At 37.9% G+C, this 27,934-nt stretch overlaps 4 protein-coding genes across 6 annotated transcripts in view; 2 read left to right on the forward strand and 2 right to left on the reverse strand.

Moving 5' to 3' along the window:
- The window catches only part of ppat (phosphoribosyl pyrophosphate amidotransferase), an 11,559-nt gene extending 7,831 nt beyond the window's left edge, over positions 1 to 3,728 (forward strand). Inside the window, exons 4-11 of the mRNA XM_081377736.1 lie at positions 252 to 364; positions 514 to 659; positions 1,526 to 1,598; positions 1,784 to 1,935; positions 2,353 to 2,480; positions 2,570 to 2,791; positions 2,888 to 3,008; positions 3,123 to 3,728. Coding sequence (XP_081233862.1) covers positions 252 to 364; positions 514 to 659; positions 1,526 to 1,598; positions 1,784 to 1,935; positions 2,353 to 2,480; positions 2,570 to 2,791; positions 2,888 to 3,008; positions 3,123 to 3,292 — 1,125 coding nt within the window. The 3' untranslated portion in view covers positions 3,293 to 3,728. The remainder of the gene's footprint in view (positions 1 to 251; positions 365 to 513; positions 660 to 1,525; positions 1,599 to 1,783; positions 1,936 to 2,352; positions 2,481 to 2,569; positions 2,792 to 2,887; positions 3,009 to 3,122) is intronic.
- LOC308697987 (uncharacterized protein) lies at positions 3,691 to 9,248 on the reverse strand. The gene is made up of 10 exons (XM_081377735.1): positions 8,469 to 9,248; positions 8,251 to 8,317; positions 8,062 to 8,114; positions 7,865 to 7,907; positions 7,748 to 7,773; positions 7,050 to 7,119; positions 5,295 to 6,865; positions 4,859 to 4,892; positions 4,685 to 4,736; positions 3,691 to 4,154 (listed from the first exon to the last, which is right to left on the reverse strand). The coding sequence occupies exons 1-10, from the start codon at positions 8,550 to 8,552 to the stop codon at positions 4,115 to 4,117; spliced, it is 2,040 nt and encodes a 679-aa protein (XP_081233861.1). The 5' UTR covers positions 8,553 to 9,248; the 3' UTR covers positions 3,691 to 4,114.
- Positions 8,973 to 27,934, forward strand: part of aasdh (aminoadipate-semialdehyde dehydrogenase) — a 22,346-nt gene continuing 3,384 nt past the window's right edge. Inside the window, exons 1-14 of one of the 2 annotated variants that reach the window (XM_081377723.1) lie at positions 8,973 to 9,387; positions 9,492 to 9,612; positions 9,694 to 9,926; positions 10,262 to 10,454; positions 11,521 to 11,762; positions 13,539 to 13,645; positions 14,857 to 15,029; positions 15,148 to 15,466; positions 16,163 to 16,281; positions 16,419 to 17,271; positions 17,455 to 17,618; positions 18,096 to 18,221; positions 18,398 to 18,529; positions 18,860 to 20,439. In XM_081377723.1, the coding sequence (XP_081233849.1) occupies positions 9,134 to 9,387; positions 9,492 to 9,612; positions 9,694 to 9,926; positions 10,262 to 10,454; positions 11,521 to 11,762; positions 13,539 to 13,645; positions 14,857 to 15,029; positions 15,148 to 15,466; positions 16,163 to 16,281; positions 16,419 to 17,271; positions 17,455 to 17,618; positions 18,096 to 18,221; positions 18,398 to 18,529; positions 18,860 to 19,303 (3,480 nt within the window). In that variant the 5' untranslated portion in view covers positions 8,973 to 9,133 and the 3' untranslated portion in view covers positions 19,304 to 20,439. Of the gene's footprint in view, positions 9,388 to 9,491; positions 9,613 to 9,693; positions 9,927 to 10,261; positions 10,455 to 11,520; positions 11,763 to 13,538; positions 13,646 to 14,856; positions 15,030 to 15,147; positions 15,467 to 16,162; positions 16,282 to 16,418; positions 17,272 to 17,454; positions 17,619 to 18,095; positions 18,222 to 18,397; positions 18,530 to 18,859; positions 20,440 to 27,934 lie in introns of those variants that run through there. The other variant, XR_014031017.1, reaches the window with a different exon arrangement.
- cracd (capping protein inhibiting regulator of actin dynamics) overlaps positions 19,494 to 27,934 on the reverse strand; it is a 27,469-nt gene continuing 19,028 nt past the window's right edge. The window contains exons 5-9 of one of the 2 annotated variants that reach the window (XM_081377724.1): positions 27,306 to 27,512; positions 24,621 to 26,916; positions 24,028 to 24,218; positions 22,549 to 22,708; positions 19,494 to 21,281 (exon numbers count right to left, since the gene is read on the reverse strand). In XM_081377724.1, the coding sequence (XP_081233850.1) occupies positions 21,121 to 21,281; positions 22,549 to 22,708; positions 24,028 to 24,218; positions 24,621 to 26,916; positions 27,306 to 27,512 (3,015 nt within the window). In that variant the 3' untranslated portion in view covers positions 19,494 to 21,120. Of the gene's footprint in view, positions 21,282 to 22,548; positions 22,735 to 24,027; positions 24,219 to 24,620; positions 26,917 to 27,305; positions 27,513 to 27,934 lie in introns of both variants that reach the window. The other variant, XM_081377725.1, reaches the window with a different exon arrangement.

Genomic DNA, 27,934 nt, shown 5'->3' on the forward strand with positions numbered 1-27,934 from the left:
TCACTGTACTTTACTGCAATCCTTCAGATTTAAAGTTTAGATTCTTTTGATCTTTTAAAGTTTTTCAAACTTTGGAAAACAGAAAAATTAGCATGAGCTTGTGTTTCCTGTCTCCCGCATTCACATGCGTATGAATGGAAGCCAATGGAACAAAAAGTGTAGTGTGTCCGGCCCTTTAGGGAATCTCAGTGGAAGGGTGGGGTTTTCTTCTTTTTTTTTTCTATTTGATACAAGGTGTTTGTGTGATGTAGGTTATGCGCCATGGTGTTGGTCTCTCCACCAGCTCAGACAGTGAAATAATCACCCAGCTCCTTGCTTTGACTCCACCCATGGAGGAGCTTGACACTCCTGATTGGGTTGCTCGGTAAGTTGTGCAAGTCCATCCTCATCACTGCAACATCTGATTGGGTCACTGTTCGTTAAACCCTGTCTGTCTTACTAATTGCAAAATGAAGTCCTTTTCTGTAGACTTTTTAAAAAATGTATTTTTGTATGTTTGTTTGTGTTTGTCAGTATAAAGAACCTGATGACAGAGACTCCTACTTCATACTCACTGCTAGTGATGTATAAAGATGTGATCTATGCTGTGAGAGACCCCTATGGAAATAGGCCTCTTTCTATTGGACGTCTAGTGCCCATATCCAAACTGCACAGCTCAGGTGTGTTATTCTCAGTGAGGGAAAGGGTTGGAGGTGAAGACATATCTGTATCTGCTCTGAATTTAGGTCGCATATATTATGCATTTGGGAACGTAACATGCGCCAACAATCTCTCCATACTCGAAATGAGAAGTGCTTATAAACCGGTTGTTTTTAAAGGGTTTCTTTTAAGGGCCATGCATATTAGTATTGAAATTTTACAGTTAAACTGTAAAATAAAATGATTGCATTTTTCTTAATTCATATTTTTTTTTCCCAAATCACGGGGAGACACTATAAAAAGACAGCTTTGTTTAAGTCTTAGTCTGTAAATAGATGTACACACTCAACTAAAACAGGTAAAACATGCTACAAATGGTAATCAACTTATGAAGCCAACATGAACCGATTCAAACTGCAACAGATGCAAAGGGATGATTATATATGGTAACAACTATCAGTATAGATTTAATGTAATGTTATTTTGGTGTGACTGACTAAGCTCTCATGATAAATAATTATGTCAAATGATCAGTTGTAATACGCAAAATGTAATAGCTTAACAGAATAGTTCACTTAAAAATGACAATTCTGTCATCATTTACTCACCCTCAAGTTGTTTCAAGCCTGTATGAATTTCTTTCTTCTGCTGAAGAAAGAAATGGAAGATATTTCCATTTATCTTCCCATTGACTTCCATAGTAGGAATACTATGAAAGTCAATGGAGTCGATCAACTGTCTGGTTACCAACATTCTTCAAAATATCTTCCTTTGTGCTTTTGGTGGCCAATTATAAGAAGTGTCTATTTATAACTTGGCATGTCACTGGCTGCAATATTAAGGCTTAAGTCATGTGGCCTGCTAAACTCGTTTTTATTTTTTTTAGGTGCCGGAGAAGCAGACACAGAAGGCTGGGTGGTCTCATCTGAGTCTTGTAGCTTCCAGTCCATTGGAGCAAAGTATGTTCACATCATTCCAAAAGAAGCACTCTGTTTGATTTGATTTCTACTTTTGGTGTAATTAAAATAGGGGAAAGTTTTTTAAATCTATACAATTTTCAGTTTCCATCCCTAAGCCCACATAGCTACTGTATATTTTATCAGTTTGTTTGTTTGTGTACAGTTTTCCATTTTTCTGTTGTCAGGTATTATCGTGAAGTACAGCCTGGAGAGATTGTCCAGATCTCTAAAAATGGATTAAAGACATTGAGTGTTGTCCCACGACCTGAAGGAGACCCTCCTGCTTTCTGCATATTTGAGTATGTTTACTTTGCAAGGCCAGACTCCATATTTGAAGGCAAGTTCATAATGTTTACAATCGTTCTTATGTTTTGAGTGATAGGTAGGATTGAGATATAACTGTAATATGTTGTAAAAACTACTGTTCAGAAGTTTGGGATCAGAGGATAAATTAAAGGGCAAGTTCACACATTTTCAATCAGCTTTGTTATTGTTACAATGTCGGAAGTATATGTAAATGAACAGTGTACTCTTTAAAATATCCTACTTGCGCATTTTTGTATTATTGCTCACGGACAGTCGGATTGAGCACAGTGCATTATGGGTGTTGAAGTTGTTTTAATCAAATAAATGCAGCCTTGGTGAGCATAAGAGATTTATTTAAAAAAACATCCAAAAAAATCATACCTAATCCAACCTTTTAAGCGGTAGTATATAGTACTAGGTGAAATAAGCACTTTTTTTGGTGTAACAGGTCAGATGGTATATACAGTGAGGCAGCGCTGTGGACGGGAGTTGGCCATTGAGGCGCCCACTGATGCTGATGTAGTCAGCACTGTTCCAGAATCAGCCACACCTGCAGCATTAGGATACGCACAGCAAGTGAGTAATGTGGAGCTGTACACAAGTTTTAATGCTTTATTGGTTCACGCAGGGACATTATAAAGTTTTACATTCTGTCTCTCTATAAGTCTGGCCTTCCGTATGTAGAGGTGCTGTGTAAGAACCGCTACGTGGGCAGAACGTTCATTCAACCAAACACTCGCCTGCGTCAACTTGGAGTGGCCAAGAAGTTTGGGGCATTGACTGACAACTTTGCTGGCAAACGAGTGGTGCTTATCGATGATTCCATCGTGAGGGGCAACACCATCTCCCCTATTATTAAACTGCTTAAGGAAGCAGGCGCAACAGAGGTAAAATGTTTTTGAATTAGTACTGCATGTTTGCTACTGTTTTTTTAGTTTAGTTTTTTTACCGACACAATGTCTTTGTTACATGACACCTTACAGGTCCACATTCGTGTTGCATCACCTCCAATCCGGTTCCCATGCTACATGGGCATCAACATTCCTACCAAAGAGGAGCTAATTGCTAACAGACCAGAGTTTGAAGACATAGCAAGTTATATTGGTAAGTCAAGGTGCAGATTTACTTCATTGTTAAGGTTTTGTATACAAGTACACACACTTTCCCATCTGAATTTTTTTTTTTATTATAATTATGTGCTTTAATTGCTTTGAACAGGTGCTACAAGTGTCCGTTACCTGTCAGTTGAGGGTCTGGTATCTGCTGTTAAAAGTGGGATTGAGTCACATGGGAAAGACGAGAGGATCAGCTCAAGCACTAAGACTACTAGATATGGCCACTGCACAGCCTGTCTCACAGGAAAATACCCTGTGGAGCTGGAGTGGTGAATTTCAGCTCTCTGAACTGTACTTCACATAAGTGTTTTGTTTTGTTTTTTTATGGAAAAGTGCCACCTTAACATTTGTTGCAGTTGTAAATGTCATAAAAAAGGTAGGCCAATACTGTATTAGAAGTAAAATAAAACATTTATTTTCGATTCTCAAACATTCCTTTAAATGCATTTCAGATTTCAAACCACTAGTTTGGTTAAGACAGACTATCATCTAGTAAAAAACAAAACAAAAAACACTATTTTGTAAAAAAAAAACCTCACAATATCCATTTCAATAATCATGTAAGCTTGTGAACTTTTGAATTAATGTAAGCTTTAGCAGTCCTGCTTCTTAAAGAAACAGATTATCCTGCTTCTCTGTAGGTCCTCAAGACACGCACAAAATGAAACTGTATGTGAAACGCACATTTGTTTATTAAAAAGTTTGAACAAAACATTTGAATTATTTACAGACCAACATACCGTTTGTCAATGCACATGTAATTGGATAATATTATTTAAAAAAAAAAAAATTATATTAAAATTGTTAATATTGAAACAAGGGTCTTTCAAATGCACATGTAATTGGATAATATTATTATTTAAAAAAAATGTTTTCTATTAAAACTTCTTTCAAAGTGATGGAAAGATATTTACACAAAAACAATGTAACAAACAGGGTTTACAAGTACATATATATTTAAAACAGGACTGTTGCATTTCAAGCAGTGTCTACAATGTGACTTCATGTCATCCACTGCTTTCTTCACTAGGAGGGTAAGTGTTGCTTATCCCACAAGGGGAAATGCAGTTTGTGGGATGCGCACAGTAAGGGTCATCACTGCAGAAGCCCATATAGCAGTCGCCTCCTAGAGAGACTGAAGAAAACATTCTTAAATCACTGTTCTCAGATTTTTTTTTCTCTGAAAACAAAACAACAAAATCTGCATATTTCAGAAATAATTAACGAAATGTTAGGGATGCACAATATTGTTATCGGCCAGTACTGAGATTATTTTAATCTGTTTGATATGTAATTGTACATGCTCATTACCTTTATTTTTACTCTCAAAGCATTTTTTTTTAAAACACAGATAACATTGTTATATGTAATATTTACCAAATTCCAAAATATTTATTTTTTTCAAATTGCACATTATAATATTGTAATCCCTAAATTCACTATATATAGCATTTAATATGATTCATTTTGCTTAATTTTTTTTTCTTTTGATAAAATAATGTAAATATTTTAACACCAGCCATAACATATAAATATGATTCCAACAGAATTTTAATATAGGTACGTCCCTAAAAAAATTGTTTATGGACTAACATATAAACTTCATATGAAAGCTCTAAGTAATTCATTGATATAATTTCTTGGATGTGATTGTGCTGGAATTACCTCGGAGAGAGTGGGGCGGTACCCTGATTAAATGGTCTCATGGGTGACACAGCTGCTGAAGCAAAGTAAAGGATGATTTAACGAGTGAATAATTTGCAATATCTATAAGAAACATAATGAGGCCATAATGATGTGGAGCAAGTATTTGTAAGACATAAAAATATGGCTACAAACCCTCCACTGGATGGATATCGCTTGGGGCATCTCTCTGCAAAGGAAGTGGAAAAATCAATGTTTTACAGCATTAATAAATTATAAATATTTTCAGCAGCCATTACTCCACTATTCAGTGTCACATGATCCTTCAGAAATCATTACAATATGCTGATGTGGCATTTATGAATCATTCCTTATCAAGGTTGATCATTTAATTTGTTATTTGAAATATTAAAATAATATTAAAATTATAAGTGAAATTTAGAAATGTCTTGAATGCCAACTAACTGAAATAAAGCTAAATAGACATGTCTAAAAATAATTTAAAACAAAAGGTAATTCAAACATAAATAAATACTATATTTATATATATATATATATGTATATGTGTGTGTGTGTGTGTGTGTGTGTGTAAACAAATATAATTATAAAATCACACCAATAATGCTCTTACCCAAGACGAAGCCCGTTGGTTTATTTGCATTCTTAATTTAGCCTCCCTGATTCTTCTGAGGTTTCCAGTGCCTCTAAGGAACTGCGGACTGGGGCACTGCAGCAGGACGGCTCTATCCCAGGTGAGTTTGTCTTCATTAAGCTCTGACATGGCAGAGTTCACACATCTGCTCGACAGCTGGAGACGCTTAAGTGGGGAACGACTCTCTCGGAAGCGTTTGAATCTCAGTGACTCTTCCACTTCGGGCTGACGCTGCCGTTTCTTGAGCTTGGCCCTCAGAGGCGTCAATGCGAGAGCAGACATGCTGGAGGAGGAAAAGCTGGGGCTTTGGAACGTCTCCTTCGAGTGTCTCTCGCAGAGGTGACAGTGGGAGGAAGGGCACGGTGATGAAGTCCCACGACAGATGAAGTGGTGATACAGCTTTCTGAACTCAGCGTCTATCTGCGGTTCATTGAATGAGTATGTGGACTGCGGGCCAGAAAGAGAGCGTTGGCGTTTAGGTGGTGTGAAATGGAGCGGTTTCTCCGCCTTAGATAAACTTCGGTCAGCGCGGTCGTAAACGTGCTGTCGGGGTGACGACAACGCCACATGTTTGGCACCATAAGGAGATCTGAGCTCCTCAATATGGGCTAGATGGTGGACAGGAGATCTTTGCTGGGGACTTGCTGTTGAGTTGAACTGTTTTTCCATGTTCAGCACACTGGGTCTGAAGCTACTTTTTCCCCTAGAAGATAAAACACCAATGAGACCACGCTGCGGGGAGGAGACAGGAGAGTGTAGGCGGTCCCTGAAGCAGTCTTTGTCCAATGAGGAGGGCTGGGAGATAATCGACATTCCTCTCTGGTCAATAACTGACAGACCTGCTATGCTTTGTCGTGGAGAAGTTAAGACATATGAGGCTGGAACAGCATGAGATGTTGGTCCAGCATCATAGGTTTGGTCCAGATTTGGAGAATGGTCACTAAATGAGGGGGAAGTAGAATATGGGGGTGTGGACAAGTCAATCACACGAGCAGTATTCTGCTCTGGCTTCCTGGTTGACTGCAAATCAGTCCATGGAGACTCATACGTCACACCGCTCACATCTGCACTGTTCCTCCTGGGTGAGTAAAAACAGGCACTGGCCTCATAGGATGAATTTTTGAGAGGTGAAGACTTTAGTCTGTTCTTGAGCAAGTTTTGTTGAAGTTTGTCGCTGCCCTTGAAACAGTTGCTTATGTTTCTTTGAACTGGACTTTGGTTGGTAAATGAGATATCTGTTGTTTTGTTTAGAGTGCAGTTGTGTCTGTTCCTAAAGGATGAGTTGCGGTGCGTCGGGCCGGCTTGCCGTTGTTTGCGGCGATACTTCTGCACCACAGCCCTCGCCGTGTCAGTCACATGCTGACGCCGATATGCTTCGCCAATCTGGTTGAGCATGCTGGGATAGACATCCAGGAGGGTACTGCTATGGCTGCTCAGCGTTTTCTCCAGTTCTTCATCCTCCTCCTTAGGCTGAGACAGCTCGTCCCACAGAGAACCAAAAGAGGTGTTATTCAGACTCATAGAGGGCTGAAATGATCCACCTCCGTGCCCTAGAAGATAATCATTGAGACATTGAGAACTACTCTTACATTCATTTATTGAAACAATAAACAGTGTTGTTCATACTGTAAATATTTTATAGCACAGAAATACTAACTGAAATGTTTATTTTGTACTAAATTGTAGGGTTATGCCTATTTGTTTGTGTCTAAGTGTTGTATACTCAATTCTTACACTGGTTTTTGCTGTTCTCCTTTTGACCAGAGCCATTAATATCATCCTCAGTGAACCCTGACACATCCATCTGAAATAAAAAACTTAAAGTTACACTACACCAGACCGCTGGTCTGTGTTCAGGTTGTACAAGCTCCATAAAATGTAGGGGGTTTAGTAATAATACATCGATATGGATTGATGCATTGATCAAATTACAAACAATATTATGTGATGAAAGACTTTCTTGTCTGTTTTCATTGTTTATCTCATTGCACAAGCCAATGACGAGCTGTCATCAGATGATTGATGATGCCATGTGCAAATAGATTTTTTTTCTTACTCCATTATATATTTTTCTATATTTTATAAGAAAAACTAGTGTATTTTTTTGTGAATGTCCAAATTTGGTTACAGACCACAGTTTGTTCAAGTTATATTTTAGTTGCATTTGTAAAAATGTAACTGGTAGTGTAAAATAGGCACATCATATTGTAATATTATTGATATATCAACCATAGACATTAAAAATCTATTTGCAATCAAGTGTATGGCAACATGTTTTGAGGAGTAACTGGTAAATATAATATCGTTGGAGGGAATTGATTTGTATTATGACGAAATGCATAATTTACACCCCTAATAAAATGATACAACATTTGGCAATAACAAAGCCATTTTTGAGCTTTTAAAGAATCTATAATTTTTTGAATTACTACCTGATCATTGTTGTGGTCCTCAAACTCTATAAAATACAACATGATGAAACGATTAAACTTGAAAATTGAGGATAAATGGCATTATACTCTAAACAGATTTTTGTTTCTGTTTCTTACCGTTAACGTTACCCCTCATGGAATAATCTGCTTTAACTCGAGTCTGAATAATAGAAAAGAAACGTTACGTTATCCTAATGGAACCATGGTTCAAATCTAGAGACATCTGGGCTAAATAATAATAATAATAATAATAATAATAAACTAATATTTACTCTTAAATATAATACGCTTATATTTACAATGTCGACTCTTACTTTTAATTCTTCCAACACACGTTCTCCCTCTGCACTGTCAATGGGCACAGGACCTGTAGATATATTTCACAAACTCAGAAACAAATTTGAAAGTTTAGGTAAAAAGACAACAACATTTGTGTTTATAAATTTATAATCATCTAGTGAGGATAAACAACATCAGTTTTTATTTTCGATATTTTAAGTTACCTCTTCCAGTCCCGCAGGTCATTGTTTTCAGACAAACGTCTATTCCAGGATCATTTAGACTGGAATACTAGAAAGGACGTAATAAACATGTTCTTTTAAGGAAAACGTTGCTTCATATGAGTCGCTACAGATGTTATGAATACATTTTTTATAAGACATATGCCAATACACGTACTTTATCTTACACATTCGTTTGAATTAACGTTTACCTAACTTACCTTCTGAAAAATAGCTTCCATCTTGTATCTGAACTCATCGTCATTTCTCTTAAATTGATCTGCATATAAAGGTTTGGCAGACATGTTGCATCAACTAAATGTATTGCAAACTAAATTTATTTGACCAACATAAACTAGTATTTTGCCCCGCCAGTCGCCAGTACTTTCAAATTTCTCGCCGAGTAAAACATTCGAGCAGTGATTGGACGTTATTTCAAGCAACACTAAAACGTCATTTTAAAGCGCGAGTTTGTCAAACGGGCTGTCCGAGTCATCTCCACGAATCGGTTCTTTGGAACAGTTAATTTCACTTTTTACGCCATAGCGTAATTGCGTCAACATTTTATCCTTTACGTCCCGCTATGATAATTTAAAACCCAAATATACTCTTATGCATTTACACCAAACAATATAAAATTACATATATTGTCTAAAAATAATCGGGTTTTTTGTTAGTTTTGTTGTTGTTGTTGTTCAATGATATGGTCTGGTCGAGAACCGTTTGGACTGCTTGAACCGAACGCGATTGGTGAACGATCCGTTCAGACTTACCGGTTCAACGAGCATTCGACTCAAAAGATTCACGAATTGGTTATGGCTAGTTAACAAAACAGGAGCCCATATAAACAGACGGGACTATAATGTAGGGCGCAATTTCTCAAATTATGACTTATTTTCGCTCAGATATGACAGCGAAATTCCTTCATGAGTTGGTGCGCGTGGCGGCGCTTGAACATGGCGATAAAACAGCAGTCGCGTTCGACAGCAGCATCGCAGCGCGCGTCTCTTTGACGTATGATGAAGTTATGTCCCTCGCAAATGATTTAACTGGACACTTGCGCGTCTCTGTCCAGAAACATGATGGTATCATAGGGTTATTCTGCCATGCTGATGTCCTCCTTCCTGTCTGGATTATTGGGTACGATTTATTGTAGTTACAGACAGTGTATGGTCATTCTAGTTGCTAATTATTATACTAAATAGTTCAATGCACATAATTCAAATGTACCCGTCTCTGAACAGTATTCTGCAGTTTCCTGCTGCATATGTACCTCTTGATCCTGCATCACCACCTCTGTGCACCGTGAGAATGATGAACAAGTGCAGACTGAACTTCTGCTTGATACAAAATGAACTGCTAAATGTAGGTTTATTATATTAGTTATATTATTAATAATGATGATATATTTTTATATATATTAATGGCAAGTTTCTTAACCAACAGCAATTCCAGAGTGCATTTTCCAGCCTGCTTTCCCTGGAAATATGTGCAACATTGTCCTCACATAGGCTCACTTTAATAAAAATACAAAGTGAGCAGGACGCAAACATTCATACCAAAAACATCCAGCTGAGGGAGCCTTTGGCTTATGTTTTGCACACATCCGGAACGACAGGGCTTCCAAAAATAGTGAAGGTCCCACACAGGTGTATAATGCCTAATATTATACATTTACGGTAAGAACACATTGGACTTTTGTTTAAAATCTGCCTTCATTATATAGTAGATTTTTACCTGAATGTGGTCAGTGTGGTTTTAATATGTTTACCTGTCAGCTTGTTTACCAGTAAATGTACTTTAGAGAATATAATTGATGTAAAATAAAATAAAAGTTTTGAACTATATGTGTTTGAAACCAACATGCAAAACCAGTGCTAGAGAAAACACTCTGTGCAATTGGACTTTTGACTAAAAACCTTATAGTTACTGAGATATAGCTTTTGTTTCAACTAGCCCAAGTGTTCATATAAAGGTTGTGAGATAATGGATGGTTTATATACTTTCTCAATAGATCGGTCTTTAAGATGACTGCAGAAGATGTTGTGTTCCTGTCCTCCCCGTTAACCTTTGACCCCTCTGTGGTGGAGATGTTTTTGGCCCTGTCTACCGGAGCATGTCTCTTAATTGTCCCCTCCGCTGTTAAAAAGATGCCACGCAGACTTGCTCATGTGCTGTTTAAACGAAACACAACAACTGTCTTACAGGCAAGTGACTTCATTCCTCACTGAACTATCAGTCACGAGCTTCTGTTTTTGACAGCCTTTAATTAGAGATTTTAATCAAATCACTTCATCTCTCCGTTTATCTTCTCATGAATGTGCATATGAAATATGCATATCTGCTGAAATAGACATTGATAGTGGAAGTTGTCAGCTGAAATTTGTGCATTATGCAGATTATAGAGATAATGAGTGTGTTCTTTTGACATTTGCTCATTTATTTTCATGCCCCAATAATTTGTTTTCAGTATTTTTTTAACATGTTTTGCATCCCGCAGAATAATTTTAATTTACACTCCAGTGCTTAAAGGGTCTCAGTTGTTTTTTACTCATGAATAGTTTTTATAATAAAAAATTTATTTAAAGTTACCATGAAATCAAATTTGACAATTCATATTTTTATGTAATGATTTATCCATGCGCGTCTTTTTTTTTAAATACATCTGCCCTCATAAACTTTCGTAAACAAAGTAACTTCCCTCCATTTCTGATGAATTGTTTACTGGCATGAGGGTGGGACAACCTGTCACTCACATGACATCACAGCAATAGCGAACCACAACAATCTAATCAATTCCCATTTCCCGCCCTACATTTTTTCTTGCTCTAGAAGCCGTGCCACTTGAATAAACATGACATGATAGAAAAGATGATTGCAACTTTCGTTACATGCTGACTTTAAGTGTTTAAAATAATGTAGGCTACATTGACAAGTGACTAAGACTTTAGTTATATCACTACTGTTTTTTATACATGTAGTGGGTCTCCTCATGGGGGTGGCCATGTTGAAATCACATGACTTCCAATACTACTCACTTTATTTCGGTAACCCCTTTGTTTGTTATTGGACAATTTAAGTAGTAGAATAAATTAATCATGGCTGACTAATGAACAACTTTTATTTATTTTTTGATACTAGCATTGGAAACCAAAAACGTTTATGCCATACTGCCTCCACTCCACTTGGTGTCATTATGAGTCCAAGTTGACACACACAACATATAGTACTGTTCAATACTAAAGTAATATAATTGATTTTAATCATTTTCAGGCTACTCCCACTCTTGTGAGGCGCTTTGGAAGGCGTGTCCTTCAGGAGGAGGTGCTTAGTGCAAATTCATCTCTGAGGTTATTGGCTTTTGGAGGAGAGCCATTTCCATCTCTGAATCTTCTCAAAAGCTGGAGGCAGGCTGGCAATGGCACACGCATCTGTAATCTTTACGGCACTACAGAAGTGTCTTGCTGGGCAAGTTGGTACAAAGTCCCAGACGAACACCTGTGCTTGGAGAACACGTGAGTGCCACAAAGCCTTCAGCCATTCATTGATAATGCTAAACTGGAGCCAGCAATGCATGTTCAGTAATTTACCATTATGTCTTCAGTTTGTTTGCAAGCGTGCAAACTACTTAAAATCCGTCATTTCATTTGCATTTTGCGGTGTCTACACTGAATATTGCATCAACACTATTCATTAAATAATTGAGGAAGTCTGATTATAAAAACTATAGCGATATTTTAAAACTGTTTTTTGTGATAATTATGTATAGTAAAATTGGGTTATTAACTATTAAACACAAAATTGTTCATTGAAATAAAGCTAAAGTGTATTCTGTATATATTGGATGGAAAACTTAAACTAAACAAGGATTAAAAATGTTACCTTGCCTTGAAGCCTTAAAATTACTAACTTAAAATAAATAATAAATAAAATTAACACTGAAATAAGACAAATTAAACCTAAATAGTAACATTTAAAAAGAGAAAAATAATAAAAATGACAAAAGCACATAATCAAATTACTAAATAGTAAACTAATTTAAAATTAAAACTGAAAATATAATTTAAAATATTAAAGGGGTCATATAATGGTACATGCACTTTTACAAGTTGATTGCACTGAAATGTCTGTTGGCAGTGCCTGTACACAACCATCCTATCATGATAAAAATCCATCCAGTGGTTTTGTTTTAATCTCCTTATATGTTTGACCATCTCTGAAATCAAGCCGTTCGATATTGTGACGTCATAAGATCGTACGCCCCTCCCGCTATTGTGATTGACAGCCGTGTTTCAACACAAGACCCGCCCTGAGCGAGCTGTGACAGCCGTCGTCATAGTAGTCCGCCATTGTTGATATGCTGGAGTAGAATGGCGTCTAAGCGATTGTGGTGTTCTGTTCTTAGATGTAATAAGGAACACAGCAGTCATTTGGATGTTCCTAAATCCGAGCCGTTGAAGAAGCAGTGGCTGAGTTTTGTTTTTGAAGCGATATGCCCAAAGGATTGACGCGGGGATTCCCTCACGGGGATTCCCCACGATCGTCTGTGCTTTCATGTTTGCGCGAATCATTTCACACCAGACAGCTTCACAAACGAGAAAAAACGGATCGGTACCAACGTGTTCCTGCTGAACCTCCAGAAGATGTGAGTGTAATGTTTTATTAACCTTTATATTCGTATTTATATTAATCTTTGCGAAATTTGCAAACCTTGCTGCAGGCTTCATGATGAATGCGTCTAAGGTTTACACTCAGGGTACTTTACGGCATGTTTTCTATGTACGACGTTCTCAATATAATTCATAATCCCACGTTTATAACGAATAACACGTGGTTATTGTGTTAGATACAGTCAGAGAATGTCTAATACGGTGTACCCACAGAACAGAGGGGCGGGGTGAGCAAAGCTCATTATCATTTAAAGACACATGCACTGAAACGGCGTGCTGAAAACAGAGCTGTTTTTGACCAGGTAAAATTAGTGTTTTCTTACAATACTAATGAGAATTTTTAATTAAAGTATATTACAAACTTTTAATTTAGACCCTAAAGAATCATATTAGCTTGTACAAAAATGGCATTATATGACCCCTTTAATAAAAACTATAATAGTATAATATAATGACACTGTAGTAAATATTCAGCCACAAAACAGTATTATTGACAGTCCATAGAGAATGTTTTCAAATTCAATTGCTTTATCTTGAAGTGATGCAAATAATAAATATTATTAGTATTAAACAATTTCTTGTGATGCATTGTCTGTTCACATATCATGTTTTATTTGACAGAACTGATCTATCTGTGCCTCTTGGAGAACCGATGTTGGATACCATAATGGAGGTCAGAGATGAAACAGGACATCTCGTCACTGAAGGAGAAGGGCATTTATTCATTGGTATGATGAAATTATTTAAAACCCGAGTCACTAGAATAATGAAGGCCTTGAAATGCTCTTTAAAATAATGTAAAGTTGATTAACATGCTTTCAGAAACATGCTTTCTACTGTTCAGGTTTTTCGGGTTTAAAGGCACAATATGTAACTTTTTTGCTTTAAAAATAGCAAAAATCACTATATATATGTTATATATATTTTTTAGTTGTGTACATACATTATCCCGACTGTTTCCAACAACTTTCAAACCAGGAGAAATTTGTAATTTAATTCGAAGACACGTCCCGTTTCTTTATTTCCGTTTTGTCGGCGTCATATCCGCGTTGTCCCTGGTTTCCGCTCGTACTGCCATGGCAACCAGAGCTATGAACCAGAGCCGTCTGATATTAACCAAAGCGACTGACATGGACCACTGTGTAGTTCGCAATGTCTATTTGCACGCTGTTGTTGTTTCGTTCAAACATTATGGACCATGGCAAGCAGACTTTGGATAAAAAATGAGAACTAAAACAAGAATCAATATCAGCGCTGCGTTTTCGAGATGCCTAGAGCTCCCATAGACAGTATATAAACGAGAGCTCCACGTCCGAGACTTCGACCGCTCCTACATGTACTTTATTAAACAGGTGAGCACATCCATAAACATTATTAGATCGGTCGGCTTGACGTTGACGACAAGATCCATAATTCTTAGCAAATGTCGCGTCATCAAACTACGCCTTTGTTATTGTAAAGAGGTTAGCGACCCCTAGTGGCGAAAAATTCCATACTGTACGTTTAAATACAGAAAAAACAGTAATACTGTGAAATAATATTGTTTTTCCTGTTTTAATATATTTTAAAATGTAATTTATTCATGTGAAAAGCTGCAAAAGCTGAATTTTTTAAGTTCTCAGTGTCACATGATCCTTCAGAAATCCTTCTAATGCTTATTACTATCAATGTTGAAAACAGTCATTCTTATCTGTTATCTGTGATACATTCTTTGGTGAGTAGGACATTCAAAAGAACATTTATTTGCAATAGATTTATTTTTTTAACTACAAATATATTTATTGTCAGTCCAATCAATTTAATTCATCCTTGCTCTATAAAACTATTAATTTCTTTCAAAAAGAAAATCTTACTGACCCTGAATGGTAGTGTACATTCTTTCACATTCATATTAGTTGTTTTTGTATTTGTAAAGTGAAATTTGGTTTCTTTTATTTAGGTGGTCAGGAGAGGGTGTGTCTTCTTGACGATGAAGAAACTGTAGTCAAGGGAACAATGCGTGCTACTGGTGACTGGGTGCTGGTGCGCGATTCCCGTCTGTATTTCCAGGGCAGGAAGGATCGGCTCGTCAAACGGTTTGGTCAGCGGGTACACCTAGATGCCTTGCAGCGGGTAGGCTCTATGTGACCCATGTGTCATGTTGTGACTTTAACATCTCTAATCAAATCGGAGAGGATTGAAAGGTACATATAACATTTTATATCATGAATTTATTTATTTTTGTCCTCAGGTCATTGAAAATTTGCCTCAGGTAGAGGCGTGTGCAGTGAGCCTGAGTGAGGGTGACAGGCTGGTGGCATTTATAGTGCTCGCATCGAGTCAACCAGGAGCCATTTCATCCTCCTCGGAAATTGACCATGAAGAAACTTTCCAACATTCTACACAATCCTCTGAAGACCTCACTGCTGTTGAAGTATCTAGAAATGCCACCTCCCTCTCGCTGAGAGTTATTGAAGGAGAGATTCGCCATAGGCTATCACAGCTTTTGTCCGGTCACAACATTCCTGACTTGATATTATTCATCCCTGCTCTTCCACTCACCTCTCATGGCAAGTGAGCACTATCCTCTAAGGCAGGGTTTCCCAAACTTTTATATCAACTGTGCCCCTGGCGCAATAAAAAATATTTTTTTTAATAATTATTTTTATAAATGTGAGATTACAACAGTGACAACTGCATTTTATTACCGAACTCACACCCGTACATTTTCAGGAATCACAACCGCATTTTTGGCGAAATCCTGCTGTGTCGTCGCCATCTTTGATATTACTTAGTCACTGTCACTATAGTTGCAGTTGATAGATCCCATTGCTCTTTCATACAGACACTATTCGAGAAGTTAAGCGGTGGTGTGAATGGATTCTCAAATCAACTGGCCTTGGTTAAAAAAAACTCTATCGAGAGTGGCATTCACAAAAACATTTAAGTAGAGCACAAATTGAAATGTCTATATTGATTAATGGCCTTGTGACATTTTTATTCAGGTTAGGGGGGTCTACTGTAATCATCTAGCCCAGGGGCCTCTGGTTATCTAAAGGCGCCCCTGCCCCCATGACCTAAATTATGTACTTGAAGTACCCCCTGATAAATTGATGTTATTAACCAATCCAAAATAGAATTTATTAAATTAAATGCTATTAAAAGCTAAAAAGCTATTAAAAGCTTAAACTTCAAAATCACTTTAGCATATCTATTTAATCAGATGTGTACAAGTTTATTCATTGTGGTCATTGTTTTTGTTGTAGGTAAAATAGCCATTGACGAGTTGATGAGAATGTTTGACACTCAAAGACAAGACATAAATATACAAATTGTATGGAAAGACATTGAATCTGTGAGACTGAAGTTACAGACCCTGTGGAAGGTATAAATAGTATTTATTCCTCTATTTATTTTGCACAAAAAGTACTAGTTTTGTTTTAAGTTTTCTTAAATATTGCAGCATCTTTCCCATTGCATGCTGTGTGAATCTGCTATTGTGTTTTTGTCCGTGTGTATTAGGAGTGTCTTGGCCTGCCGAATGACGTGGTGGTTGAGGAAGATGCACACTTCATGTTAAGTGGAGGAGACTCCCTTCAGGCCCTGCGTCTCTGTGATGAGATCACTGTTGCCATGGGGACAACCTCTGTGGGCCTGCTGGAGGTCATATTAGATGGCTCTTTCTCAGATGTGCTTAGCCACGTCATGCCAGAAACACATAATGCAATCCAACCATCAAAGAAAAGAATGCTAGATTATTCAGACTCTGTAGTTTCAGCTAAAAGACAACCAAAGAAAATGGCCACAGTGAATGCTACGAATAGCGCAATGGGTTCTGTAGTTCCCTCAGTGAGGAGGACTAGGGGATTTGTAGTTGTGAGACGAGCCGGTGAGGTTATCGATTGGGGTTGTTTTCAGAAAATGCGAGAGGGAAACTTCTCAGATGGACCAGAGACAAACGAAAGCTTTACTTCTGAAGACAATCACTTGGGGTTTTTATCTAATTCGTCACATGAAAGTTATAAGACATGTCAGAAAAATTCTGCTATTAAAAAGGTCACAGAGCACCATGAAGTTACTGAGACGTTACCCGTCACTGAGAGCGCAGTTATAGGTGAGGGTTCTAGAAAAGACTCTTTGGACGTCCTGCCGCTTGGCCTGCGAGTCCTCTGGAGCTCAGACACAGGCAGATGTGTGGATGCCTCTCCAGTGCTGCTGCTGGGTCCTGGTAAGACCACTGTGTTCATTGGCTCTCACTCGCACCGACTGCAGGCTCTTGACCTGTTCAACGGAGAGGTCATTTGGGAGCGTGTCCTTGGAGATCGGTTAGAGTCTTCTGCTGCCATCTCAAAATGTGGAAGCCTTGTAGCAGTAGGTTTGTACTTGATCTTAAAGGAATGTTAAATTGAATTAAAATAACTAACGTTGTTGTAATAAAGTTGTTACTACTTTAGCTTGAATATGGAGTTTTTTTTTTTTTTGAGATTTCAGGGCTAAATTTATTAATCAGTTTATTTGTCATCCACATTTTTGACTTGTGTTTAACCCTTTTTCACAGGCTGCTATGACAGACAAGTGTATTTCCTGGATGTTTCCTGTGGGGACACAGTGTGGACATTTGAGACGGGGGATGTGGTGAAAAGTTCCCCTACTGTAGACCCTAAAACTGGGCTGATTTTTGCAGGGTCCCATGATGGCTATATTTATGCATTAGACCCACTGGTAATATACAGGAGAAATAATACTTTGCTTATTTGTATTTCTGTAGTGCTGAACAGTGTTAAGTTAGTATTATTTATATTTATTTATATTATATGACTATTTATTTTTAGTTAAATTTATACTATTACTATTAAAGTATTTCTTTTTATATTTTATATTTACTATTATGTTTATTTACTATTTTTATATTTTAGTTTGAGTTTTAGTATTTTTGTAATGTGCTTTTGTCATTTTTTTGTTTAGTAACTTAATTTTTTTATAAGGTTAAGTTTTTCATCTTATATTTATATTTCATGTTAGTTCAACTTTATTTCAATTAACAAAATTATTTTTAATAGTTTTAGCTTTAGTTAATAACAACACTGAGGCTAAAACTAAATGTGTATTATATTAGCTGTACTTTTTTTTTGTAAATGTGTTCTTGCAGATTCTGTATGTCCCCTTGATATTTCACACACTTGTCTCTATTTCTCCCAGGCTAAAACTTGTAAATGGCATTACTATTGTGGTGGCGGTGCGGTGTTTTCGTCCCCTTGTGTCCACTTGTCTCCTAGACAGTTATACTGTAGTACTCTGGGTGGGAATCTCCACTGTCTTAATCCAGTAAGTAAATGTTCCTTCTTCACTGGAGTACATGCACAAAAGTATTGAGTATTGAAGTTTGAAAGTGTATTAGCCAACTTCTCTGATACAAAAGATCTTGGGAATGAAGTAGGGGTCAGAGGTCATGTTTGAAAGCTAACATTTGTCTTGTAATTCTCCATTTATTGTCTGTCCAGGACAGTGGAAAAGTCTTGTGGACGTATTCCGGCACTGTCCCGTTTTTCTCATCTCCTCACTGCTCTGATTCCTCTGTCTTCATCGGTTCAGTAAATGGCCATATTATTGGAATAAGCCATTCTGGAGATATGGTGAGAGGAAAATGGAAAAGTTGCCCTAAGAAAGGAAAAACTGAATATATGTGACTTTAACCATGATTATAAATCTTATTTTTCAAATTATGGTCATTACCACTAGAGCAGTGAACACTGAACAACAACAATGCTTTTTTATTCTAATATGTATATTGCACTCGTTTTTCAAACCTCAGTAATGTTTGTAGTAATATTGTTTTGCTCCACAGATTTCATCCAGTAGACTTTAATTGCAGTGTAGAGAAGATTATGAGAATGTCTACACTGATTTTGGGTTATTTGACTGCATTCTGTGCACCAGTTTGATTTTGTTCCATTATTTTGCAGTTATGGGACTTCTCCACTAAAGGACCAATCTTCTCATCGCCATGCATTTCTTCCTTGACATTTTTGACTAAAAAGACAATTTCTACAACACCCAGCAGGAGCACATCACCATCACCCAATCACACAGTCACATGTGGGTCACATGACGGTCATGTATACTGTTTAAATGGCAATGATGGATCATTATTGTGGCAGTTCCAGACCACAGGCAAGGTGTTCTCTACTCCATTTGTATTTGACGGCGCTCCGTGGGGTTTGAGAACGCTAGCGGCCGTGTGCTCCACTGATGGAAAGGTGTGGGTTTTAGATGGGGAAACCGGCGCATTGAAGGCAACCTTGTCTTTGCCAGGCGAGCTTTTCTCCTCTCCTGTCGTATGGGGGCATAACTTAGTTGTCGGATGTCGTAATGATTATGTTTATTGTCTTGAACTGACCAAAAGTTGATTAATCATAATAATCCATGTCCAGTTGAAAAACAAATTTTTTGGGGGGTGACTCCCAAAAGTGCTTATTAGAAAAAATTATATGGATATAATCTGTATGCATTGTGTACATATATATCCTGCAAAATGTTTTTAGCATTTATGTTCATGTTTGTTTTTGTGCAAAAACAGGAATTTTAGTCTGCCATGTTCAAACAGCTTCCTTTTATTTTCTCTACATATTTCATAACATTTGCGTCACTTTTTCTTTAATGGATTTTTTCTAAAGTGAACAAAATAAGTGCAATATCAACAAACTTTTTTGTTTCATATCACATACAACACTGTTTGCGCTATGCTATTGCACACGACCAATGTAAAAACAAAGTGACGTGACTGCAGTTCAGGAGATCTCCAAAGGAATACAGTCCGTTTCATTTCACCTCTATACATACATACATACCTACATACATTACATACATACAACATTAGATAGTGGAGTCAGTGGCTCTTCCATTTAATATCTTCCATCATTTAGCAAACGCTTTTTATCCAGAACGACTTACAGTTCACCTACAAGGACAATCCCCCCTGGAGTGATCTGGGGTTAGCTGCCTTATTCAAGGACGTAGAGGTGATGCCAGTTAATAGTCTGTTCGTTCACTCACTGGAAATGTTCCCTTTTTTTGTTAGGGGCAATTTCATTGGCTAGACCTCTTTTTCTTAATCCCCCTGGGACATTGCATTTGAAACACTGATCTCCCATCACTTAGTCGTGTCGCGGGTTTTGTTAATTAGCTGCAAAAGTGATGCTAGCACACGCTACGCAAGGATAGCATTGTTTATGATACAGCAAGCAGGCAGTTCTACGGAAACAGACGGGTATGGACACTGCAAGAAGTAGATTTTTCATCAACTGACAGCATGGCTCAAGTGCATATATCCTATATTGTCATGGAAACTTGAAGGAAAAAGTCATTGTTAGTTAATATCATGAGTAAACAGTGCTGATGTGTCATTATAATGATAATTTTTAAGCAATAGTTAAAATGACAGTACTCACAGTTGTCACGGACACAGTGAAGATCTTTTTACTTTTCCAAGATATCAAATATAATAAGTTAAGAAATAAAAAAAATGACCACGTCTGTCCATCGGCAATGTCTACGAGTGCCAATTCATTTTAGTGTATACATGAAAAAAAAAAATCCCACCAAATTACAAAACCGTTTCTCCACTTTACATGCTTGTAGGTGGGAGGAGAGAGATTTGTGATGGTTTCAACAACTGTTATTATTAGCCCTTGAAATGCTTCCCAAAATGATCACCAAAGTAATAACATACTGTCTTGTCTTATTTGAAATGTTACATTTGTACTGAATGTGAACCACTCATATTGTTTTAGTAATATTTAGTATTAACAGTTTGACATGCATTGTGTATACACAGTTAACAGGACCACTGGCGACTACAAAGATATAAAGGGCTGCAACTTCTCGATGAAGATTCTAGGGCTTGTTTGATTGGCTGCAACACAAAATTAAATAAACATACCATTTATGCATGTTATTGCAATAATGCTGTGTTGAAAACCATAGGGGTGGCATTGATGTCATTGTTTCTCACATCAACTGATCTGTAGCCAGTCTGAATATTGGTACAATATTTTGTCTTTGTGGAAAAAATTTTTTAACTTAAAAAACAATTATTCGGAAATGTCTGATTGCTTATTATAGACTTTTTGTTCAGAGCCAGATGTGAGCTGGAGTGCAGTGATGGTTGACTGATGTGGATGAAGGAGAAAAGACTTTGCTTTTTCACTGGGTCAGTAGTAATGTATCACTTGATGATCTGTGGGCAGTCGCTCCAGGCTTTGGCCTTACGCTTGGCTAGGGCAAGCCAGGCTGGCTCGGTAGAAACCTGGGTAGTGTCACCAGGAGGTAAGCGCTTTGTCACATCCTTTGTTGCTGGCGGAGATGGTGTAGAGTCTGTTATTTCAACTTTTAAAAAGAATGAGAAAAATATGGTTCAGCTGTGATTTCCCAATTTTTTGCTTCGCTTTGTTTACAAGTGGATGAACAATTTTAAAGATTGCTCTTTTCTGCATTTTTGTGGTTAGATGTCTCAGTTGTAAAAACATTGAACCATGTCTAAATCCCACTCCCATTCATACTTTTTTTGCCAGTTGTAATTCAGCTAGGGGTATGTACAGGTGCTGGTCATAAAATTATAATATCATCAAATAGTTGATTTATTTCAGGAATTCAACTTAACAGGTGAAACTAATATATTATATAGACTCATTACATGCAAAGTGAGATATTTCAAGCCTTCATTTGTTATAATTTTGATGATTATGGCTTACAGCTTATGAAACCCACGAAATCAAAATCCCAGAAAATTAGAATATTACATGAATCACAGTAATTACACAGTGATACCATGGTCATTGAACCAGGTTTTGGTTCTTTTGGCAGTGTGGGAGGGTGCAAATCCTGCTGGAAAATGAAGGAAGCATGAAGTGCTCTGAAAATGTCCTGGTAGACGGCTGCGTTGACTCTGGATTTAATAAAGCACAGTGGACCAAAGTCCTCTTTTCTGATGAGAGCAAATTTTGCATCTCATTTGGAAACCAAGGTCCCAGAGTCTGGAGGAAGAATGGAGAGGCACACAATCCAAGATGCTTGAAGTCCAGTGTGAAGTTTCCACAGTCTGTGTTGGTTTGGGGAGCCATGTCAACGGCTGGTGTTGGTCCACTGTGCTGTCCACTCAACGCAGCCGTCTACCAGGACATTTTCAGAGCACTTCATGCTTCCTTCAGCAGACAAGCTTTATGGAGATGCTGACTTCATTTTCCAGCAGGATTTGCACCCTCCCACACTGCCAAAACAACCAAAATCTGGTTCAATGACCATGGTATTACTGTGTAATTACTGTGTGATTTCATGTAATATTCAAATTTTCTGGGATTTTGATTTCGTGGGTTTCATAAGCTGTAAGCCATAATCATCAAAATTATAACAAATAAAGGCTTGAAATATCTCACTTTGCATGTAATGAGTCTATATAATATATTAAAGTTGAATTCTCGAAATAAATCAGCTTTTTGATGATATTCTAATTTTATGACCAGCACCTGTATATGTAATAAATAAATAATAAAAAACCTTCATTACAACTGAGCATAAGGCCCCAAGCTACCAAAAATAACCCCGGTATAAAGCTGACAGGAAATATAATACATTTTTTAATGTTTTGGTTTTTTACCTGTGACTGAGCTGGGCAAGGTATTGGCTTTCTTCAAGTTGTCGCGTCGTTCAAAACGGGCCAGAAGTGTGTCTGGTCTTTTATTCTCATCTGCTGTTTGAGGTTTGGGCAGGCTGGAACTTCCATTACCTTTATCCTCTGTGGGACTGACCATTCCAGCCTTTCAGAGACAAATAACACCGATTGCTATTAATACAGAGAAATGTATTTAGTATAACATTAAACAATGCCCAAACCAGGTGCAAGTGGTTTGGGCGACAAGTTTACAACAAGCAAAACTCTCAGCCAATCAGAAGATTGTACTGTGATATTGTACAGTTATATGCAGCAGGATTTTGGACCAATGCGATTTCCAAATGGACAGTGCTATGGAAGCTTGTTTCCGCCACTGAATAAAACATTTTAAAAGATAATTGCGACTTTTTATCTCACAATTGCGAGTTTACATCTCGCAATTCTGACTTTATTTCTCAGAATTGCGAGATATAAAGTCAGAATTGCGTGAAATAAAGTCAGAATTCTGAGATATAAAGTCAGAATTCTGAGATATAAAGTCAGAATTCTGAGATATAAAGTCAGAATTGCGAGATATAAAGTCGCAATTGCGTCTTATAAAGTCAGAATTCTGACTTTTTTTCTCGCAATTGCGACTTTATATCACGCAATTCTGACTTTATATCTCAGAATTCTGACTTTATATCACGCAATTCTGACTTTATAACACATAATTGCGAGTTTATATCTCGCAATTCTGACATCTTTTCTCGGAATTGTGAGATATAAAGTCCAAATTCTAAGGGGAAAAAAAAAAGACGGACTTTTTTTTTTTTTTTTTACAGAATAGTTTATATCTCACAATTCTGACTTTATAACACGCAATTGCGACTTTATATCATGCAATTCTGACTTTATATCTCCCAATTGCGTGATATAAAGTCAGAATTCTGAGATATAAAGTCAGAATTGCGTGATATAAAGTCGCAATTGCGAGAAAAAAAGTCAGAATTCTGACTTTATAAGACGCAATTGTGACTTTATATCTCGCAATTCTGACTTTATATCTCAGAATTCTGACTTTATATCTCAGAATTCTGACTTTATAACACGCAATTGCGACTTTATTTCACGCAATTCTGATTTTATATCTCGCAATTCTGAGAAATAAAGTCAGAATTGCGAGATGTAAACTCGCAATTGTGAGATAAAAAGTCGCAATTATCTTTTTTTTTTTTTTTTTGTGGCGGAAACAAGCTTCCATACAGTGCTACCCAGCACAATATCACAAAAATAGAAACCAAATGATCAACAAAATGTCATTTGTCATGGCTGGTAAGATTTATGTAAAAGAGGTTTTATTGATTGTTGCATTATTACATTGCATCTGGTTAAGACACTGTTAGTACAACTTTACATATAGTACCAGCGGAGTAGCTAGTTATGATAATAAACTCTATGGCAATATTTATGATGTATACATACGCTTTCTCTGTCCCTAGCTTGTTTCTCAGCCAGCTTAGCCTCTCTCTGGCTTCTCCTATCCTCACGGTTTTGTTGCTGTTCTCTGAAGCCTTTCTGTTTTTGCAGTGCCAGAGTGATCCAAAGTGGTCCTGCCTCTTTCTCCTGTGTCCGTGAGCTGTCCAGAGAGTGCCTGGCCTGCAGAGAGGGTTTTTCTGTGAAGGAGAATACATTTACGCATTAAATTGACAAGTGAGACTAGAACCCACTTTAGAGTCTTCTACTCATCTGTTGTACTCTTTACCAGGACAGTAAATATCTTAATTTTCTGAAGGAAATACCAATACTTATAAGGTATGACAAGAATATTGCTAAATATGGCTATGTGGTTAAATGGATGCAAAAAAAGAAAATGCATAAGAATTTAGTATGATTATGATTCCAAATGTTTGAATGGAGAGCACGAGCAGATTCGGATTGAATTAATTGTAAAAGTTTAATATAGAAGTTTAAAAAATATTTATATTTTATATTTTAAATATCTATTATAGTGCTGCTTTGCAAGCATTGTAATGAGGTGAAGATCATACAGTTTTAGCTCTACAAGGATTTCCAACCTTTTTTAATGAGTTCTGTCCTGCGATCTGTTTTTTCTCTCCATGGGATGCTGATGGATGGAAAAAACGACTTCTTTTCTTTAAACTCCTCTCCTTGTCCATTTTTCTGGGATTGTACAGATACTGCAACTTCTTTATGATCGCTGCTCTTCTCAGTAGCTATCTGTTCTGTTTCCCCTGTCCTTTGTGAAATCATGTCTCCTGAAGTCCTTCTGTCAGGTTTTGGGAGAGGAGAGGGTGGAGGAGTGGCACCTTCAGATGGTTTAGGGGAAGTAGCTGGTTTTTGGTAAAGTGGAAGTTTGAGGGCAAAGTTGTCGCCTTCAGTACGTACCAAAGGGAGAGTACTTCTGCTGAACTTGCTTCGAGATTCTTTACTAGATGCTACAGAGGTTCGAAATTCAACAATGTCTTGTTGCGGAGAAACAGGGCTAGGCTTTTCCAAGACTGCAGAAGTATCAGGGTCTTGGTCAATGGAGGTGAGGGGCACTGGGACGCCTTCAAAACTGTCTCCTGCACTGTACCTTTTCTTTCTCTTCTCTGCTGATTGTTCATTGTGAAAGCGAAGAGAATAGTTGGTTCTTCTCAACTTTATCCCAAACGGTGAGGGCTGCTCATCACCACCCTGATCCTTCTGATCGCCTTCATCCTTTGTGTCCGAATCTTCTGATTCTGCCTGACTTGTGGAACTAGTCTCGGATCTCTGTGACTTGGGAGATCCATGTGGCGGACTGGGAACAAGAAAGGAGGGGAGGTCTTTGGCAAACATGCATTCTTCAGCACTATCTGCGATGCGAACAACCTTGCTTCCCCTGCTCTGGATCTTGGTACCTAAAGACAGCAACTCTGCTTTTTGGACAAGGGGAGTTTCCATAGATGCCGATTCTACTTTCACATCTTCTCCCTGACCAAAAAACTCTGAGTTCCTGTTGGAATCAGGGAATTTCTTCCTGGCTGGTGTGATGGAAAACTTAGCACTCGCTGACATGGTTTTCCTGAGGTTGGTGTGAGAAAATGGCACTGTATTTAGATCCTCACTTATCGGCCTGCGACTCTGATCTGGGTATTCGGGATATTTTCCTTCTTCAGCACCTTTAAAAATTTTGGATCGGATACTTGCCCATTCTGCCAGGACAGCAGCGTTGGATTGGTCTGCAGATAAGGAAGACTCATATAAGGATTTGGTTTTCCCAGATTTATGATCTGGAGATGTCTTGATCTTGGTTGGAGGAGTGCCCATGGCTTTTTTGCCCTCTGAAAGGCCAAGAAGTGACTTGCAGGCTGTGTCCTTGATTTGATCGAGATTGACTGCAGTTCCACAAAGTTGGGCTCCTGTCACAAGAATTGCAGTGTGTGGAACGTAAAGAGATGAAGACCGAGTTGGTGAATCTGTGCATCCTGGTGAAGAAGCTTTTGCTCCCTCCCTGGTTTCACCTATTGTTTCGCCCTGTTGGCCAGTTGTTGGAGTAACAGGAGTGAGGTTGACCTTCTGGAAGAGTATCTGCTTCTCACCTGAGGAGACCTTGAAAGTGAAGGGTCTCTGTCTCTCCTCCATCTCTCTCCATCTCAGTTCCTCTGCTTTTCTTTTCCATTCTGGGTCAGAAGCTCCAGCTGTCTCTACTTGCTGTTGACTCTTTTTTTCCTCCTCTTCCTCTAGTCTTTTCCTCTCAGCCTCCTCACGGACACGTTCCTCTTCCTCTCTCTGCCGTTTCTCCTCTAACTCTTGAATCCTACGTTGTTCTGCCTCCTCCTCTTTTCTTCTCCTCTCTTCCTGCTCTCTTTTTCTTTCCTCTTCTATACGGAGACGCTCCACCTCGAGTTCCTGCTGCCTTCTCTCTTCTGCTCTTCTTTCCTCTTCCTCTTTCTGCATTCTTTTCTCTTCCTCTTGCCTCTTTCGCTCTTCTTCACATCGTAATCTTTGCTCTTCCTCTTCTCTCCTCCTTTCTTCCTCTTCCCTTTTTTTCCTCTCATCTTCCTCCCGTTGCTTCCTCTCCTCTTCCTCCTTTTGCAGTCTTTCCTCTTCCTGTCTACGCCACTTTTCTTCTTCTAGCCTCTGCTCCTCGATTCTCCTTTGTTGTTCCTCCATCTTTCTTTCTTCCTCTTGTTCCCTCCTCTGAAGCTCAAGGCGTTCTAGCTCCTCCTCATGAAACTGTTGCCTCACCGATTTCTCAGTAGGTTCATAATCTCCTTTGCTGCCATGTATAATGTTATACTCCTCTCTTGACAAATCAAACACTTCTTCGTCTTTTTGTGTTTCATATTCCTCTTGCATTTCAGAAAGGTCCTCTTCGTGAAACTCCTGAAATATATTTAAAGTTGCAGAACTTAATGTTTTGGAGTTATTTTCTCATAAGCAATGGTTCACCCAGAAATTAAAATTTAGTCATGATTTACTCATCCTCATCTTATTCCAAACCTGTATGTTTTATTTGTTTGTTTTGTTCATACAAAGTCAAAGTTGTTTTGGACCCCATTGACTTGTATGCACAAATAAAGTTAAAATATTCTTCAAAATACCATTTGTATTTCACAGAAGAAAGAAAGTCGTTTGTAACAACATGAGGGTGAGTAAATGATGAGTAAATTATGCTTTTCATTTTGGGTAAACTATCACTTTTACTATCCCTTTTACAATAAAGCTATCCTAATAGACGCTGTTCACATTTTGAAGAACACCTTTCCCTTTACCTGTGTAAACCTTCTGTGTTTGCGAGATACCCTCTGGTTCTTCGGTTTGACAGAGAGTTTGTGTTTGGCAGCAGTATTGTCCAAGCGTGGGACAGACTGAGGGACAGCATCTAGATTGATGGACTCAATTGTGCCAGGGGGAGGTGGGCGCTTAGAGCGTGGGGATTTGACTGGAGTTCTGTGCTGGACCTTGTCATGGCTGACAGCCTAATTGTAAAGCAAAAACACAAACAATCTTGAGTTTGTGACTATGGGAGAGCAGGGTTCTGAAGCATGTTATATGTCTATGGAATCAATAGCCGCTTTTCCACCGTCCAACCAAACCGTTCTCGTTGCTTAAATTGAATGAGATGTAAATAGCGACCGCGTTATGGAGGATGATCAGATATTTCTTTTAATTTTATCATTAACTTTTACGTTTACTTCTCTTAAATAGCACACTTTCACAGCTGCAGTGAAACTGGTAGCTAGGTAACAGACAAAAGGCCAATTACACACATTATACCAGCATGGTTAGCCATCAGTGCTGAAAATTCCAGGTCGAGAATGGATTGTAATAGTGCCATGGCAAACCAAGTTCAAGTGGAAATATAACTGGAACTGTTCCTTACCATTCTTCGAACGTTCGG

The sequence above is a fragment of the Scardinius erythrophthalmus genome, assembly GCF_964197995.2.
Source record: "Scardinius erythrophthalmus genome assembly, chromosome: 11".
Classification (NCBI taxonomy): domain Eukaryota; kingdom Metazoa; phylum Chordata; class Actinopteri; order Cypriniformes; family Leuciscidae; genus Scardinius; species Scardinius erythrophthalmus.